Below are 19,289 nucleotides of genomic sequence, written 5' to 3'. Positions count from 1 at the left end.
GTCTGTGACATGCCTTCCTCTGCATTCGTGTCCGCCTGGAGGCTGGCATTTTGTCTCAGGTACACAGACACACCGGTGGCCCCTCCAGACCTCAGCGTCCACATCTGGAGTCAGAAAGATCCTGGGGTCCACCAATTTAAAGGAATTACCCAAATGGTCTTCCCATGGGGGGCAGCAAGAGGGCCAGGAAGGCCCCTACTTGAGAGGCCAGCCAGCCTTCAGTTATCTCCCACTTGCACAAAACCAGGTCTAGAACAGGTGCTCAATTAGCATGTTCAAGAAACAGAATCCACAGAGACATGGAATCACCTCCCCCTGTCTATGCAGACCAAGTGGGGATTTGGGTTACTTAATGAGGCCAACCCCTCTCACCTCCCAGATGCTGCCCTTGGTCCAAGTGCCCACACTGGGAACTAGGCCCGGGTACCCTGCCTAGAGCAGGGCTTTGTCCAGGTACAGAAACGGGCCCTCCCGTCCTCCCCCACTTCTCACTGCCTTTTCAGGCAGCTCAGATCCCAAATTACTCCTCTCTGGCACCAGCCTCTCCCTGCCTGATGCCCCTTCCTACACTTCCAACTTCCAGCTGCCCACGTCTGCTCTCATCCTCAGGCCTGTCCCCATAGATCCTCTCCACTTCAGGTCAGGACTCAGACATCAGACAACCAACAGGAGGCCTCTCGGGGTGCGGTCACAGTGCCAGCCCCTCTCTACCTGCCCCACTGCTCCAGAGAAGCCAAGCCACATGGCTACACAGGAAAAGTGGTGCCAATAGCCGAGGGGTCCAGCCAGCTGCCCAGGAACCCTCTCTAGGACCCTCACTTGAGGGCCTTCTCTAGGAGGACATTATGCCCTGATGGGAATATGAACTTGGGAACAGAGGACAGAAGAGCCCATTGTATGGCCTTCATTCTAGAACTGACTCATATTATGTGTCTGGGCAAACCCCTTCTCAAGGCTCAGTTTCTTCTGGAGTAATACAAGGGGCTCAGAGTTATTCTAGAACAGCACTGCCCAACAGAACTTTCTGCAATGATGAAAGCATTCTATAGCTTCACAGTCCGATATGGTAACCATGAGCGTGATGTGGCTACTGAGTGCTTGGACTGTGGTTGGTGGGACTGAGGAACAAAATGGTCTTATTTTAATTACTTTAAATGTAAATTGAAATATTCTCAAGCAGCTAGTGGCTACCGTGTTAGACAATGCAGTTCTGGAACCTCAGTCTCTCCAACTGTAAAATGGGTATAATAATAGAATCCAGTCTTCTGGGGTCACCATGAGGATAAAATGAGACCACGTACAGAGAGCTTTCAGCCCAATCTCCGGCCATGGTAAGATGGATTTCAGTAATTCTTACTCTCTTTGGGGTCCCAAATTCCCTTGAGAACTGAAGAAAACCACAGACCTTAGGCCAGAATTTACACATCACAAACATACATGCCCACGGGGCACATACACACATATCCCACACGTGCACACCTTGTACTCCTTCATACACACGTGCACATACAAATCACACACACGGGCCTGTGGCACACATATTGTGTGTGTGCACACATCAGCCATGTGCTCCCACATCAGACATACTTGCGTACACGGATCACACCCGCACACCCACAGCTACGCCTCCAGTTTCAAGGGATCCAAAGCCAGGTGGGGAGTGCCTTTCGAACATGAAAGTTCCTTCCAGCTCTAAAAATCTCCAAGGTTCCGAGCACACACTGCCGAGTCTCCATCTCCTTCCCTCCTGCCCAGGCTCAGGCATCTCAGAAAAAAACCCTTCCTAACACTCAGGGCCAAGCACAGAGGCAGAGCTCTGGAAAAAAATCCTTGTGCGTGGAGGGCAGGCCCAGGGCAAGGGCGACAGGATGGATTCTGTGAGCTCATCCCAGCAGCCGTCACCAGAGTTCCCAGAGAGGCTGGTGGCGTCGGAAAGGGGTGCCTGGGTGGGAGCCGGCGGCGGCGGCAGCAAGGGGTGTGGGGCGAGGAGAGGGAGGCTGGAAGGAACGCGCTATAATAGCAGCTTTGTGCTCTGCTTCCCGGCTCCCTGGGAACGCCAGGAAGATTATGAAACCGGTGTCTTTGGGAATGCCAGGATATTAGCTGGAAAAAGAATAATACGAAAATAAAATAATGCTCGGGATGGAGACAGCAGACGATTAGCAGACGGAGCCAGGGCCTCCCGCTCCATGGAGGGAGCCAGGCTGGGCCCCAGCAGAAGGTTTCAGGGAAAGACTGCCCGTGCTAATGAGCAGACGGGGCCTGCCTTCCAGGAAGTTGTCTTCAGGAGGGAAACTGGCAGGCAGGGCACAGCCTGCCGGTGGACCCGTGGGCCAGGAGAGGGATGGGAGGAGGCAAGGGGGCGTCAGGGGCCTGGTCCTCAGGCCCAGACATCCCGAAATGTCAGGTTACCAGAAAGACCACCTGGCCACCTCCCACGGTGCTTCCCTGGACTCCTTCAATGTCTGCCTCCCAGAGTCCTCCCCCAGGAAGTCTCCCTCATCAGACACCATCATTCTGGAATGACTCCAATTCTGCCCTCCAGGACCTCCAAGATGCAGATCTTGTTGAGTTCATTTGTGTTCACATGGGATTACCTCTCGTCCTAATCAGACAACAGTTCCCCGTAGGCCAGGCCTCCGCCATCAGATCAGGGGATCGTTAGAAGTAAAGATCACTGTTGTCTCACCAGGGAGCAAGGAGATCACGTCATACTTTTCTGCTCCCCTCTCTGGGACCCTGACCACACCTTCCCCTACTCATGGGTATGCCCTGCCTGTCTGAGAAAGGCATCCAAGTGGGGGAGCAGGTCGATGTGACCAACTCCCCCTCATCTTTGTGATGCCCGACATGCTTCACATCCTCACCCTTCAAAGATGGTCCTTGGACTGGCAGCATTAGCGTCACCTGAGTCCTCTTAGAAATGCAGATTCCCAGATTCACCCAAAGAACCCCGAGTAGGCATTTTAACAAGAACCCCCCCCAACACCACATCACTCCTATGTTCACTCAGCCTGAGAAGCACTTCCTTACGTGTGTCACAGCTCCCCTCACAATGACTCTAGGACGCAGATGCGTTAACAGAGTTGCAGAAGGGGTAAGTGACCTGTCCACAGCTATGAAGCACAGCCAGCAGAATTCAGACCAGACCTGCTCCACTCAGAAACCTTGCCTATCCCACCATGCTCCGGCCAAGATAATCAGCAGACATCAGTGACCAATGGGCAAGGCCAGCCCCCGAGATAACAGCAGGGTCCAGGCACCCAGAGAACCCTACCATCTGTTCCCAAGATGCAGGCTGGACATTAGTCCCAGTGCCTTGCTGGGCCATCAGTACCTCCAAGGACAAAGGACAGCAGATGTGGGGACAGGAGCACATCTAGGTGACTGTGAAGGAGAGGGTATGCACGTGTGTGTGTGTTTGCATGTGTGTGTGCGTGTGTGCGTGCGCGTGTGTTGGTGCTGATGGAGGTTGGATTCACTGGAGCAGAGTGGTCCAGATAGTTACTGTCCAACAGGCCCATGGCCCTGTCCAAATGCTGGCCACACCTAAAGGCTTTCCCAAACTGTGTCCTCCTGCTGCAGGTCTGTGGGATCCAACATCTCCAACCACTGTCTGCCTCTGGTTCTCTGTGTCAGCCAAGCTCTCCCAGGACTCCTAGGGCTTCACTATGTTGGTTTCTACTATCATAGGCAAGGCCCATCTGCTTCTCCATCAACCACCTCCCCACGTCTGTGGACTTGACATTTGATTTCAGTGCTCCCTCACAACATTTTCTCCCACATAAAGAATAAACGGATTGGTTTCCCTGTTTCTGGGAAGTGCCCCCCTTCATTTTCCAAGTCACCGAGCCATGAAAGCTTGGCAGTGGGTCCCCAGCCTTGCTCATCTTCTTCCCCCAGATCCTGGCCAGCCCCAGAACCCATCCACACTGCCGTCCATGTGTCTCTGGCTACCTCCGGCCTCGCGTCCTCTCTCCCACGGCCCTGGCCTCCCTGCCCTGGGCGGCCTGGCAAGCAGCTACCAGATCCGCCTTCTTCACACAGCACTCAACCATGTGTCAGACTTGCCAGGGCCAACCATGAACTCATTGCGGCCCCAGGCCCACCCCGCCCGCCCTGTGGCCCAGCGATGGGAAAAGCCCTACCACGCACCCAGCAGAGCCTCTGGGCCCATCTGACACTCCCCAAACTCTGCCACTGTACTCCCCTCTACCCTGGCCCCCAGCTCCCACTCCAGATGGTTTCCTCATCCCAGACCACTAACCAAGACTCCAGGGAGTCTCCCGATGGTCTCCACTCTTCCACCCAACCAGCTTCCACAGCTACTTGACTAAAGGCCCTGAACCCTGGCTCTGACCAGAGCACTCCTCTGCTCAACAACCCACACGAGCTCCCTATTGCTCATTGAACAGAGTCCTGGGCCACCATCAGTAGCTCTTTGCCCAGCACTGTTGGTGGGTTTTTTGGTTGTTTTTTTTTTTTCCCTTTCCGGATGTTCTCCTCCCCATTCTGATGGTGCTGTCAACTACCAAAAAGGGGCATGACCTGGAGTGACCAATCAGAACATTCCACTCCTCATGCTCCGGCTGGCATGGGCACATGACCATGAGAGCCAGTCAGTCACACCCAAGGCTGTCACAGCATTATGGAGAAAACAGCACTCTCCTCTCTGTGGTCTCCAGCTGTGAGGGAAACAGAAGATGCCAGGTGGGCTGTGCTGTTTTACCCAGAGGGCTTTGCTGACTGTAAAGTTGATGTCAGTGCCATCTTTATTACCACCCAGAGTGAGCCAGTGTGAGAATGAGGCCAAGACAGAGTCCCAGCTCCAGCTCTCCCGTCCGTCTGAGGCCTTAAACTCCTTTTCTCTCTGTAGCCCATTTCACTGAGTTTCTGCTCCTTAGGGTTTCTACTCAGGCTTCTCAGACCTTGACTCTGAGCTCTGCCAAGGCCTTTATTCCCCCATCCCTCAGCTGGAGCCACAAGACCACCCCTAGGCCCTGCCCTGTGCCCAAGCCAGGCCCTTTCTGACAGGACAAAGGGAGTCAATGCATACCACCTCTGCCCTGCAAGACCTTAGCTGAAGCTGCTCCAGCGGGGGCAGCAGTTTCCTCCCACCCAGACTGAGCACAAGCCCAGCAACCCAGAGCTCTGCTCGCTCCTTCCAGCCCCCTCACAACTTGGCCCCAAGACATCATCAGACATCTGAGACCATCTGGTCCCCAGAGGGCTTCCTCTCCAACACTGCCACCCCTGGAGCTGGCCCACCATCAAGGCCTAAGGGATGGAACCCCCCTCACCTCAGGCCACCACCAATCTCAACTACCTTCCCCCGTATCCATCCTGTCAGATCCTAGGCCTGCCCTCTGTGCTCCCTGGCTCAGGGCAAAGCCCCACCACTTCTCTCTCTGACCAAGTCCTCACGTACATTCACACACAGAAACACACACATAACTGGTGCATATAGACACACTAAGGTCCCATCAGCTATTGAAGCTGGTAGGACTTGCTCTCTGAGTCACAGCCCAAAGCCCCAGAGCCTGGGCAGTCCTCCCTGGATTTCAGAGGAAGGGCCTCATGCTGGGCATCTCTTCCCACCTTCAGGAATCTCCAGACCAAAACAGGCTGGAGAATGGCCCTACTCAGACTGTCCGGGAAGGGCCTGCTCATCTTCGGGGGAAAACATCAGCCAGACCGTGGGACCCTGGAGATGACCCCAATTTTACTGGCCCCTGAAAGTGTACTCTACAGTAGGACCACCAGCCTGAGGTTTAGTTTCTGAGGTACATCTCTCTCCCAGAATCTCAGGGATGCCATGAGATGGCTTCTGTCCAACCAAGGAGGACTCCTATCCAACCAAGAACATTCATGGGTCATTAGACCTCTCTGGCTGCTCCTGGGGGCTAGGTCAAAGCCTCTCAGACCCACCCCATTGGCAGCCAGCTTCTTTGAGAAGAACCAGGTCCCTTGGCTCCAGTCAGAGGGCAGACCTGTGACATCGGTCTGACCGAGACCCCTTCTGTCTGCTCCCATCTTGACTACACAAAGCAGCAGCACATCTCCCAGTGCCAGGAACGGGACGGTTTTACGATAGGAGGACACCAAGACGGCCGTCCACTTTTCCCATGGGCAACCGCAAAGGAACTGAAACTAAGGTGACCGGCCAGTGTTCCATCCCAAGTCCCATCTTGGGGGCTCCCGCTCCAGCGTGAACAGCCCCGGGAAAGCAAGCTGCACCTCACTGACCCACCACAGGCCCAGAGACATACCAGAGCCCCCTCAAGGGCAAACACAGCCGCAGGGCCCGTCTTCTCCAGCGGCTCCATGCGGCGGCGCCAGCGGCGGCGGCGGAACGCATCTGTCTTGCGGTACTCCAGGTGGAATTTCCAGCCGAAGAGCGAGGCATACTCCCAGCCTTCACCCTCTGCTTCCGCCTGCCTGTGCTGCTTGGGGAAAACAGGATAGACTCAGGCACTGCTTGGCGGCCCCACGGGGAGACCTTGAGCTGGGCTCCAGCAGCACGCCTCTCCCCTCTCCAGCCTGCCCTTCAGGATGGCCCACCCACTCCACACCAGCACCCTCCAGGTGGGAACAGCTGGGAAGGCCACCTGGAGGAGGGGGGCTCTGAACAGCTTCTGCAAAGACAAGAGTCCGAGTCAGAAAATCAGGAGGGAAAAGGTTCCCTGGGCTGCGGGAATCCGAGGAGCCAGAGAGGGCAGGTAGACTAAAGCAGCAAGGAAAACCCTCGGCTTTGGGTTTGTTTGTTTACTTGGATTACGAGTGGATTTCATGAATCCAAGGTTTTCTTGTCATTTCCTTTTTCTTCTTCACATCCCAGCTTATAAAAATAGAAATGGGTCAATGAAAATTCTGTTTCCCGACCCCAGGCGGTTTCTCCCTGAGGCTAGGCCTAGGTCAGCTGTGGAGGGCCCCCTCCCCACCGCATTTCCTCTAGGAGACCCTTTCCCAGGCATGGAGGGAGACCTGGAATCCCCTTTCTATCCAGCTGATGTCCTGACACTGTCCTCAGGTGCCCCTAGCACTCCAGCCATGAACTAAGCAACAGGAGCCAGTTCTGGAAGGCAGCTGCCTCCCTCTCCAGGAAGGATGTTGGGGGTGATGGAGCGGATGAGGCCCCCTGCCTGACAAGGTTGGCCTCCATCCCCTGGGTTCCCCTACAGGGAGAGTGGAGTCTGTCCAGTTAATGTTGCCCTAAAACCTTGCTTCTCTCTGGACCCAGTGACATCTCTCTCTAGATTCTCTGTGCCCAGAAAGAAAGGAAGAAATCTAGTCATGCCAAAGACTATTCCTGGATTGAGGGAGGCCTGGTTCTTAGGCCACAATTCAACTGTATGCTTAAGAAAGAAGTACAGGGCACAAGAGGGACCGGGGAGGCAGGACCGAGACTGTGCAGGACATGGGTCTCTGGGGGTCTCCAAGAGCAGGTGCATCACTGTGTTAACTCCTACGTGCCCACTCCATGCCTCTGTCCTGGGGGTATCTGGGCGCACCCGTGACCATGTGGGCTCGCACCACATACACCGTGGCAACCACAGCCAATAACACAACCGAGGGCATATAAACCCCAGCCCTTCGCCTCCAGGTGAGGACGAGTCTCTGGTGCTCCAGGGTGCACCCCTCTCCACACCACAGCTCACGCCAAAACCAACTTGGCCTGAGCCTGCATCCTGGCTCCAAGCCCCCCAAGCACCAGCTTCAGGAAGCTCCATGCAGCCAAACCCCTGTCTCAGACTCCAGGCCACAGACCCGGTCTCTGCAGGTCTTGGCGCCTTCCGGGTCTGATGTGTGATCCCAAATACTATCTCCTTGCACAGTCATGGGCACCCGGGGCTTTTCTGTACGTGAGCATCTGGACATGGACTGGCATGACCTGTGCTGGTGCTGTGACCTGTGAGCAGCTGGCATGGCCTGGGTGTCATCCATGAGCATCTCGAGGGAGCCCTTGTGCCTTATATGTGGCCTGAGCACCCACCCATGTGTCTGTGCACACAGGCATGCACATGTGCCCGGCAGGTCTCCCCCAGCCAGGGCCTCTCCTGCACCCCCACACCATCTGCCGGACTCACCCGCTTCAGGGCCTCCATCTGGCTGAGGTCTCTCCTGCGCAGGCGGACCCAGCGTCGCCGCCGGTGTGTGTAGTACATCTTCTCGGCAGGAACCCAGTGCTTCGGCTTCCGATCCGGGGGGATGGTGATACTGTACTCCCAGCCTGGAGGAAGGGCTCCTGTCGGTCACCGCCTGGCCACCCCCCATCCTTGCAGAGGATATCTCTCCCTCCGAGACACGGTCACAGCTCATGAGGGACCACTGACTTAATCTGGCTTATTCTGCAGTTATAGGTGAGGGCTAATCCAGGAAGTCCCCCAGAGGAAGAAGCCCAGTGAAGGCAAGTGCCCCACGGCATGAGGCCTTGCACTCAGCTGTCCCCAGTATGCCTCTTGAGCTTCCTGGGGTGGGTCTCACCAGGCCCCACGTGCTGCCCACCTTGCTCATCAACGGCCCGATTGAGGTCTGTGGACCACTCTTCATCTTCCCACTTCCAGCCCAGTGGGCACTCAATGTCATCCTTGGGAAGCACCTTCTCCCCATTCTAGAGTGACACAGGACAGGCAAGCGTCAGCAGAGACAGACGTCATCAGGGCAGCAGAAGAGATGCAACTTGATAACACACATCCTTGAAGCCCCAGGTGGGACCCCAGATCAGCGTCCTTCCCGCCCTGGACCTCACACTATCTCTCTGGAAACCAGAGCATGAAGATGGGGACATGGGAGCAGGGGAGAAAACATCCTACCTCCTCCGAGCCAATGGGCCCCTCCTGAGGCCCAAGGTCCAGGACCCCAGGAAATCAAAGTCCACCTATCACTGGGGCAACCACTCACCACATCCGTGTAGTTGTCGCTCATGTAGATCCACTGGCCTCCAGGGAGCCGGGTCTGGTTCTCAAACACCTCCTCCACGAAACTCAGGTGGCCCGCATCGGTGTCATGGAGCAGCCTGGGGGTGAGGGTGGGGGGAGGGTCAGAACCTCTGTTGAAGAGATCCTCCTACCTCCTCCAGCAGAGCAGTCCTGGGGTCTCAGCCAAGCCTCCTGCCTCAGCCTTACCCCACCAACAACAAAAGGGTGGAAAGGAGAGAGAAAAGGGGCAGAGAGTCAAGGCGGATAGAGCAAAAGGACACCCAGGAGGTCCTAAAGATACTTCCGGACAGAAGAACATACCGGCACCCAAGATACAGAAAGAGAAAGACACCAAAAAGAGAAAGGGAGCCAAAGACACCAAAAGCCTGGTGGGTCATTGATGCTCAACAGGTAGACAGTTGTTGAAAGGTAAAGTGTGATCAAGCTGCACACTTAAGATTCGTGGACTTAGTATAATATACGCTATACTTCGATTTAAATGAAGAAAATCAAAGAACCCCAGGTGTTGAACATCAACCAAATAGGAAATGAGAGAGGAGAAAGGGGTGGGGACGGTTTTACGGCAGGATGGCCTTGTTCTGAGAAGCACAGAGAGAGAGAGGAGGTTCCTCGGGCACGGGAAGGGTTAACACAGGGAGGAGGAACCAGGCTGTGGCCTCTGGGAGAAGAAGATTGCAAAGAAGGGATGCAAAGTCAAACAGAGGCCAACTAGTTCAATAGTAAAGGACTTTCCCATTGTTGGAGCCTTTCCAGAAACAATGGCGCCTAGCAAGCCCCCAGCCCTGGAAGAGTTCAGGTGGGAGCCCCTGTGCCCAGCTTACAGGCAAGAGGAGCAAGCAGAGACATTAACAGGACTGTGGCCTTTCAGAGAAGGGACCGGGGCAGAGGGGGACCCCCATCCTCCCTGCCCCTGACTCACGTCTTCTCTGGACACACGAACCAGTCTCCAGCCCAGGTCCAGCCAGCTGAGGGGCGGAAGCTATCCTTGGGGAGCTTGATCTTGCCCGTGACATCAGAAAACTTGGGGTAGGTGAGGCCTGTTGTGCCCCAGTTCCCAACGAGGGCCAGTTTGGTCTGGTTCTCATACTGGAGAGCAAGTGATAAAGAGAAGTAAGTGGGGTCCAGAGCAGCTTGGGGGCAGGGGGCAGACAAGGGCAGGCTGGCAGGCACTCACGGTTTCAGCAAAGACGGACAGCTTTCCCTCAGCAAACTGGTTGAACTCCTTCTCATCCACAGAAAGCCCAAACCAGAGCTTCACCCGTATCTGCACCGGCATCCGGGCTCCGGGCACCCCCTCCATAGGGTACTGAGTACCAGAGAAAGACAGAAAGCCAGGATCACCTTTAAGATCAGGATGTCTCCACTGTGGCAGGGACTGGGCATAGCAGCCTGATGCCTAGATATGTGTCGTTTTGGAGGACTTTCCAGAATTTCACAGAAAGGGAGTGTATAATTAAAAAGGCTTCTCCACACTTGCCAAGATTCCTTCTCTCCAAAGAAGACTGCTTCATCCCCGTCTTGATGCTCTCTGCAAAACCGAGCCAGGCCGAGACCAGAATCCCCCGTTCTCCCCTCTCCCACCATGTCCCCATTTCTGTTCTCTTCTAGAATGACCCTGACCAATGGAACTTGCTGCTACAAAACGGTTTATATCACGGTCCAATCTCGTAGCACTAGCCCCATGCAGTGATCAAGCCCTCGAAATGCAGCAGGGTGACTGGGGAACTAAATTCTTAGTTTTATGTCATTCTTAATTATTTGAAATGCAAATGGCCTCTTACAGTGGCCATACTGGACAGTGCAGTTCTAGAACGTGTCTCTGAAGGAGATACAATGATCCAGGACTGGAAGAGGAAGAAGTTAAGACCTCATCCTTAATTTGCAGTTTGGTTTTTTTTTCCCCCCTGTGGGGGGTGGGGTGGTGAGGGGTATTTTTGTTATTTTTGTTTTGGCTAGATGTTAGCCTACCATCTGATACCGCTACCATTTCAAGCGCTTATCAGCATGTTAGCCACTCGTCACTGGTCCTCAATCGCTTATTACCTTGAAACTTTCAGAAGCTCTGCCAAAATGGAATAACCACGACAGCCCAACATGAAACACTTATTCTCCACAACTACTTCACCGTTTGACTGAAATCAACAGTCAGCTGCGGCCTGATGAGCCGGAGCGCCTCCCTCTCCCGACCACACGTTGTCCCTTCCAGGAAGGAGCCCATTAAGCCCGTAGGTCTCATGAGCATGAGCCTGGAGGGGTAGGTACGCCCTCTGTAACACGGGCTGAGGGAGAGGAAAAAGGAGCTTTGGTGGGTTCAAAAGAGGGAAGCGGGGGTGACTAAGTAAGAGGTTGCCAGCAGGTTCGGGAGGCCCGGATCCCCAGAGGGAGAGCCCACGCCAGGTAAGGGGAAAAAGAAGGGGTGCAGGACATGCCAAGGCAATGACCGTCTCCCCCTTCACCCAGCCTCTCTGCTTTTGGTTCATCCTCGGTGAAGCCTGGAGGATGGCCTAACCCCGCATGTCACCCCCTGGCGACCTCCCATGACCGTTCACTTCAGCGGTCTCCTCCCTGGGGTGGTGAGTGGCCTTTTTCCCTCCAAACCACGAGCCCCAGGGAGATGGCAGGAATGCCTGATCCCCCCCTTCCCCTCCACCCCTAGTCTCTCCCCTGCCCTCCCCCAGACGGGGCCAGCCTGCCGGACCCAAAATAGCAACAGCAAATAAAGAAATGTCTAGTTTGGGGCTCCTCTCCCTCTCTACTGGTGCTCATTTTTTCCAACTTTGGTTTAAGTTAAGAAACACCAATGTTTTCTTGGTCTCTGCTTGCTGCCAACATTTTTGTACAACTTGCTCAGGAGCTACTGGCGGGGCTCATAAACTCAGTAGGGAAGACTTCGAGAAACAATTCTGTATCTTTTTTTTTTTTTTTTTTGCTTGGAATCAGGGAAAATTTTTCAGTTTGTGTTTCCCCAAGGATGCAGGGTCAAGAGGTCAGAGCTTGAAGCTCATCCTACTCAAGTGAGCTCTAGCCAGACAGCCTTCCCTGGTGAACCCCACTGCGAAGTGTCAGCTCTTCCACCTCCTCGCCCTTCTGCCCAGCTTGGCGAGGAGCTGGCTGAGGAAACAGAAAGGCGGGAGGCTAGGAGGTGAGGAAAGCACAGGGGACCTGCCCCAGGTAGCATGGAGGCAGGCTAGGGGGGCTGGTCTCTCCAGTGACCTGGGGTCCAGGTTATCACCTCACCTCTAGTCATGCTGGTGGAAAGATACCTCTCCCCAGGAAGCAAGGAAGCACCCCAGAAGAAAAAGGGGACAAAAGGGGAGAGAAACTGATACTCATTGATCACCTCATTTAAGCAAGACCCATGACCTGTGTCACCTAGTTCCAACCTTCAACACCTGTGAAGTGGGCAGCCTGATGCTCGTGTTACAGGTGAGAAGACAACTAGCAGTTCAGAGAGGTCAGGCAACCTACCCAATGCCACACAGGCTTCCAGCCAACCCTGTCACCTGTCCACACACGCTGTACTGTTGAAACCCACCCTCGTTCTCCAGCCCAGGGCAGGACAAGAAAGGCCGGCCGGTATATGAATGGGTTGCCCGACAGGCACTCAGAGGTTTGAGGCTAAGGCTAACCAACTACGACTTCCTGGAAGAGGAGAGGCAGGCGCTGGTCCCTGGTGTGGATGGAAGGAGGGGCCGGGAAAGGAAGGCTGAGAGCAAGGGGCTGGGGAAAATGGGCCAGCCGGGCTGAAGGCCAGGCAGCTTATAATGCCAAGAGAGCCTTCTGGAGTGAGCGCTACTCCTCCTGCAGGACAGCCTCAGTGACAGCCCTCCAAACAGGGACCCTCCCCTGGGGCCCGGGCAGTCACAGCACAGGAAGGATTTCCCTGAATTGTGTCCTGGACACCAGGCCACAGTACCCCCACCACAAAACCTTGGCTCCATGTCCCCATGTGAACCCAGAGAGGAGGAGAGGGCATGCTCAGGCACCTGCTCATATCCCTGTCACCCAGCCCAAGGCTGGCCAGTACCCTGAAAGAAGACAGATGGGGAGCAAGGGTCAGGGTTGAAGGAGGAGAAAGGGGAGGCCAGATGCAGGCAGGACAACATGAGGGGTCCTGGATTCCTTGCCTCCAGCTCTCAGATGGGCCAGAGCCACAGGCGCACTCAGTGCCCTGACGCCAGCCTTCCCACAGGGAAGAACTTGAACCTGAGCATGACTCCAGCTGGAGTCAAAGCTCTCGGGCAGGGCAAGGAGGTCCATACCAGGGCTCTTAGAGGCTGGGGTGGAGGCTGAGGGCTAAACCTCCCTACCAGAGACCTGGCTATGGGATCGAGAACAGCCTCGGGAGTCAGCCTCCCCAGACAGCCTGGGGGTGGGGAGCAGGGGGCAAAGACCCTGCCTCATTCATTTCCAGCACCCCGAGATTCCAGCTCTCACCTGCCAGCTTCCTAGCCCAGGTGTGCAGGGTGCAAGGACCTGAAGGGAAATGATTTTACACAAAGCCCTCTGAGAGCCTACAGACTCTCAATCGGATGGAGACCGGAAGGAGACACGAAAGGGGAAGGGCACTTCCTGGAAGAAGATATGATCATGACTTAAGGAAAAGGAACCCACTTTGAGGAATAGCGTCTGCAGCTTCCCACAGTTCTTGCCACAGTAGCTGGCGCCCCGCCGGGAGAAGAGGATGTCACGCGCAGGCACCCGCTGGTACGCCACCCGCTTGTCTCCCTGCAGCATCCAGATGATGATGTCGGGCAGGCTGTTCTGGGGCTGGAGAGAGGGCAGCATTCAGAGTCGGGGAGGCCCATGCCCCACAGCCCACCAGCAGTCACCTTCCCTCCCAGCTTCCAGCTCCCCCACTGCCCACCCCCAAGAGCCTCCTTGACCCCCATGGCTGGCTGGGTCCCTTTGTCTTCCACGGCTAGCCGCCCCCAAGCACAGGGCATGAGGCTGCCTCCGCTCACATGAGGAGCCTGCCAAAAATTCACGGAGCTGGGTTCACGTTTTCTGGGAAGAGACACTCCTGCCTGGAGCCCAGAGCTTATCTTCTTAGATCCCTTCCACTGGGCAGAGAGGTGCTCCCGGGGGTGCCGGGACTGGAGGATTTGATTTGACCCAAGAGACGACATCACACTTAAGAAGCTTCTTCACCCCTGAGAGTAGCAGTGAATCCCCAGGTGTGTCCCTTCCCAAAGGACACTCCCCCAACTCTCATAGCAGGGACTTGTGGGGTCTGGTCTGTTATCGGGCCTCATGATCTCGGGCTCTGGAAATGGTGACTAGCCCAGAACAGAACTGCAAGGCCTGAGCCCCTCAGAGCCAGTGACTCTGAGTGAAAACTGCTGGGTGCAGCCCACCTGCTTCCAAGGTTAGTGAGCAAAGCGTGCTCAGTGAGGTGGCTCTGGGTCTCTAACAAGGGCCATGGCCATGGCTGAGAGCTCATGTCCCTGGAGGCTCATGGGGCATTTCATGGTTTCACTTACTCCCTGCAGCAAGGACAGGCAGCCCCATTTGCCAGGTGAGAAAATTCAAGCTCAAAGAGAGTAGGAGCCACCCAGGTTTTTCTGCCTCCAAATAGCGGTACCCAACCACAATACCATTGTGGTCCCTAGAGCAGCAGCGGCTCCTGGTAACGTGCTAGAAATGCAAATTCTCAGGCTCTACCTGCTCTGACATGCAGGGTCAGACATGGCATATAACCTGTTTTAATAAACCCCTCAGGGGAGGGGCGCCTGGGTGGCTCAGTGGGTTAAGCCTCTGCTTTCGGCTCAAGTCATGATCCCAGGGTCCTAGGATGGAGCCCCGCATCAGGCTCTCTGCTCGGTGGGGAGCCTGCTTCCCCCTCTCTCTCTCTCTCTGCCTGCCTCTCTGCCTACTTGTGATCTCTGTCTGTCAAATAAATAAATAAAATCTTTTAAAAAAATAAACAAACCTTTCAGGGGATTCTGATGCACGTTCAAATTTGAGAAAGATGCTCTCTGGGGTCCCTTGCAGTCAGAAGCACCCATTGGACCTTAACCCTTCCCAGTCTGTGCTCAGAGTCCTGGGAACATCTGGGCCAAGATGATGGAAGGCAGCCTTTGACCAGCCCAAGAGGATGGTCTGTAGCCACTGCACGGGGTCAGCCTGTGGCTGAGCAACAGTGTTCTCCCCAGGTAGCTGGCCACATGCCCAAAGGCCTGATCAGGGACAAGTCCAAGGCTGACTCTCAGAGATCAACTTTCTGGGCTGTCTTCCCCTTCTGAGCAGCGTTCCACCTCCTGCACCCCTCTCTCCTCTTCAACAACTCGCTCCTCCAAAAGCCCCTCTTGGGCCCTGCCCCCCCACACTCCTGCTGGAGAGATCCTTCCTCACCACCCCAACGCCTCCATAGGGGGTCACAACTCCTCTGGTCGGAGTGGGCAGCAGCTGGTCTGCCCATGACACATGAGCAGAACCTTGTCCTTGTTCTAGACAAACCTGTGGAAGGCTTGCTTGCCTTGGGAACTGGGACGGGGGGTACATCTGACCTGGGGCAAGGAGGAGGGTGGTCTACAGGTGGGAACAAAAGGCAGCCACTTCTCTCTGATTAGGTAGGACACAGTTCCTGCAAATATAGCCTCCTGAGGCCTGGGGCTGGGAGGCATCCAGGACAGCAAGAAGTACAGTGTCCCCAGAGAGGCAGATTTGAGGCCAGGGGCAGACAGATCCTGGTTGGCAGGGAGGAGTTGGGTCACTGGGGCAGCAGGCCCCAGCACTGGACCCAGAGCCAGGTGCTCCGGGGTTCTGGTCCCAGCTCCATCTCTGATGTACTTTAGTGACACTGATTAAACACATGTACTGAGCCCGTGTTGGGGGCACTGACAGAACACCGGCTGCACACCAGGCTCTCAGCGAGGCCCCGTAACACCCAGTGTCCGGTTGCATCCTCTCTCCTCCTGCAGCAAATAGGGGACACTGAGTCACCTGTCCAAGCTCACCCTGTGACAGAGTTGGAGTCAGATGAGGGTCCAGACAGTCCCCATGCCCCTCCAAGTTCTGATGTCTGCAGGCAGGAAGGAGGACACCTTCCAGGGCTTCCTACCTCCTCAGCCAGGGCGCGCAGACGTAGCAGCCAGTCTTCAGCCTGCTCCAGGGCAGCCGGGAGCCCGCTGTGCCCGAGCTTCAGGGCCAGCGCTGCCTCAGTCATCTGGTTCAGGTGTCGGCTGCGCAGCCTATACAGGTACTGGTCTAGGTGGGTGGCAGATGGTATCTCGTGGACATCACCTAGGGGCTGGCTATGAGGGACAGACAGATGGGATGAGCCCAGCACATGCACCTGTGCACAGACAGCCCTCGCCCCACCCCAAACAAACCCCACACCCTCAGCCTGCCTGCAGGGGGCTCCATGGGCCCTAGGTGCTTTCTCCAGCCTGACCCATCTCTCTATGGGACCTGCTCCCTCCTCACCTCCTCCAGGAAGCCTTCCCTAACTACACAGGCCCACAGGCCTCCTGCTCAGAAGTCTCTCAACCCTCTCTTCAGGAGGCGCCTGTCGGGACTTAGAAGTTCTTTGGCCTGGGTGTCCCCTCTGTCCAAAAAACCGCAAGCCCTCGGAGGGCCCAACAGGTCCCTCTGTGCCCCCTGCATCCTCCTAGAGCAGAGGCCAGAGCGCTAAGTTGCCCTGGGCTGAAATGAACCCGTTCTGTTGCACTCACACGTTCTTCAGGAAGGAAATTTATGGACCCCTGACAAGCCACTGCAGACGCTGTGGGGAGGCCGGCAGCCAGCAATACAGCTGTGCCGACCTGGGGCAGCCCCAGGACACCCCTCCCAGAACCCTCCATTCGGGAAGCCTATGGAGAGGAGGTAGGGGGTACATGTAGCCCCAGAAACCCCATCATAGGCCCCACGTGGGGGTTGGGTTTAAACTCCATCCTGTTTGGAGACACAGGACTCTGACCCACCCTGCCCCCCATGGGCTCCCCAGAAGTCCTCCTTCACATGGCTCTTCCTCCGGGGTCAGTCAATACACATGCAGGGTCACGTGGAAGGGGAGAGGGGGCGTCTGCGCTCTCCCTCACCATGCAGGAGCCCTCTAGATGATCCCTGCTGGGGGTGGGGGGCTGCTTCACCCCCCTGCCCCACCCCCACTGAGCCCTTGACTCCCAAACAGGACATCAGTCAAACCCGCTCCACCAGCTCTGCCCCCACCACTTGCAGCCCCCCAGCTCACACTCCCCTCCCCGCAGCGTCTCGACTCCGGCTCCCGGCTGATTTATTTTTCTGCCAATTTCCCCAAGCTATGCAGAACCAATTACGGCCGGAGCACAGCGGCACCGCCGCCGCCAGATACACGGCTCTGGCAGGCCCTCGGCGCACTACATTTTTCCTGTTATTTTTTTTAATTGAATTTTTAGGGTGGGGGGAGCAGTACGCAAACTCCATCTCGGGAAACTTAAGCCCCGGGGCCTGTCTCAGGTCACGTACTGCACACCCTGTAGTAATATAATATTTACTGCCCCGAGGGTGCCGCGGATGGGGCTGCCCCAGGCCAGGAGAGGGGCGGCCTCCATCCCCAGCCCACTTGATTCGTGGTGGAGGGGCATGCCGCCTGGGTAAAGGGGGGCCTGGGCCTGAGTCCTGGGCTGGGGCCTGCCTGGGAAGGAGGCCTGAGTGGGCCTGAGGGCTGGGGCAGGCAGATCTGGAGTCGGATCTGGAGAGCTGAGCCAACCGGGGTGATTTATGCTCCCAGCCTGGGTCGGGAGCTGGGAGGGACTGCCCTACAGACCACCAAAGGGAGATTTTCACGGAGGCCACCAGCCCAGCCAAAACTCCCCCCGAAACAGCCAGGACCCGTGACCACCACCAACGAGATGTCTTGGCCCTTTCCCGCCCCAGGAAAGCCCAAGGTAGCGGGGATGAAACAAAAGGGAAACTGGGAAGAGCAGGTCAGATGGCATCATGTCCCCATCCCAAACAGGGACGGTTGCCCTGCCAACCCTGGCTGACTTGGAAATGGTGGGCAGGCCGAGAGCAGAGCTGGAAGGCTTGAAAAGTCGCCTCTGCAGTGACACGGGTATCTTTGTCAGGAACAGCCGCCCAGAAGGCACAGTGTCCAGCCTAAAAGGTGAACTGGTCTAGGGGTCATTCCTTTCTTCCTCATGAAGGACAGCTCTGCGGGTCCTGACAGGGCTGGGTCCAGAGCACCCAGAACAGAGAGGCAGACAGACTAGATCCCCGCCTCCTGGGCAGCCTCAGAGTCAGAAGTACTTCCTGGAGGAAGCGAGTTGGGCCAAGAAAAGCCAGATGGTGTTCCGGCCAAAGGAACAGTATGTGCACAGGAAATAGGCTCAGAGGCAGGAGGGAACACACCTGGGGTGGCGAGACCTGGACAAGCCAGCCCAGGGGCTCCAAAGGGCTGGAAGGTAGGATGGCTGGGGTCCGTGAGGGAGAGAGGGAGTGCGGACATAGAGGTCTGTCTACGAGGGTGAGAGCTGGGACCGCTCTTTAAAGGCAGGGGGAGCTGCTGAGGGCTGAAGCCGAGGCTCCAGTTTTGGGAAGACCCCAAGAAGGAGCCGGAAGCACTGGCTGACAAGCAGTAGAGAGGTGTGGCAGGCAGATGGATCCGTGGGTCCAAGGGTGAGAGAAGGTTGGGCTGGAGGAACAGAGGGGCACCCTGGCAGGGGGCTGGGGGCTAAGAGGGAGAGAAGCCAGGAAAAGAGAGGTGTGGAAGGAAGGACACTGATTGGGAGGTGGGACAAGGTCTGGCTGAAGGAATGGAGTGCAGCCAGTGGTTGGCTGTGACCCCCTGGCTTGGGGTCCCCATGCCTGGCCGCCCTGCTCAGCAGCCCAAAGCAGAGGTGAAGGCAGCCCTCTTGCTGCTGTCCCAGAGCTATCAGTGGCCTCAAGAGGTGCCTGAAGGCAGGTCTCCTGATGTCTGGTATTCCTCCCTGGAGACCCAATGATGCTTCCAAGAAGATGGGAAGCTTTCCTCCCCCACCCTCCTGACCTGGGACCTACTCCCCCAGAAGGCCCCCAGGTACTTTCTAGCCCCAACAGAGTGCCTCAAAAGGGACCAGGCTTTAGCAGAAGTGTGTTTAGCTGAATCCTCAGAACAGAGCCCTGGGTCTGGACTCGGGTCCCCCCCTGTCTCTGATGCTTCAGGCACCTGACACCCGCCAAGGTCCACATACCGTATGAGTCACAAGCAGTGCCATGGGTAGAACCCACCCTCCATACCCGGGCTGCCAAGCTGGGCCCATGGTCCACCGTGAGTCACTCGGAGCCCCTCCCCATGCTGACCACACCCCTCCTTGCCCCTCCAGCCTCACTCTGTCCTCCAAACTCCAGACCACAGATGCTCTCAGGTTCTTCCCATCAACACGGCCA

At 56.3% G+C, this 19,289-nt stretch overlaps 1 protein-coding gene across 15 annotated transcripts in view; it reads right to left on the bottom strand.

The window, feature by feature from the left end:
- LOC111147978 (dysferlin) overlaps positions 1-19,289 on the bottom strand; it is a 212,479-nt gene that overhangs the window by 94,636 nt on the left and 98,554 nt on the right. For all 15 annotated transcript variants that reach the window (XM_022504296.1, XM_022504295.1, XM_022504300.1 and 12 more), the window contains 8 exons: positions 16,003-16,195; positions 13,554-13,709; positions 10,114-10,245; positions 9,859-10,025; positions 8,902-9,016; positions 8,506-8,611; positions 8,088-8,230; positions 6,270-6,443 (listed from right to left, as the gene is read on the bottom strand). In XM_022504296.1, the coding sequence (XP_022360004.1) occupies positions 6,270-6,443; positions 8,088-8,230; positions 8,506-8,611; positions 8,902-9,016; positions 9,859-10,025; positions 10,114-10,245; positions 13,554-13,709; positions 16,003-16,195 (1,186 nt within the window). The remainder of the gene's footprint in view (positions 1-6,269; positions 6,444-8,087; positions 8,231-8,505; positions 8,612-8,901; positions 9,017-9,858; positions 10,026-10,113; positions 10,246-13,553; positions 13,710-16,002; positions 16,196-19,289) is intronic.

This window comes from Enhydra lutris, unplaced genomic scaffold, assembly GCF_002288905.1.
Source record: "Enhydra lutris kenyoni isolate GAN:26980312 unplaced genomic scaffold, ASM228890v2 scaffoldscaffold18, whole genome shotgun sequence".
Lineage (NCBI taxonomy): Eukaryota > Metazoa > Chordata > Mammalia > Carnivora > Mustelidae > Enhydra > Enhydra lutris.
Note: the sequence above shows the minus strand (reverse complement) of the source record. Positions and strands in the feature narration are given on the sequence as shown.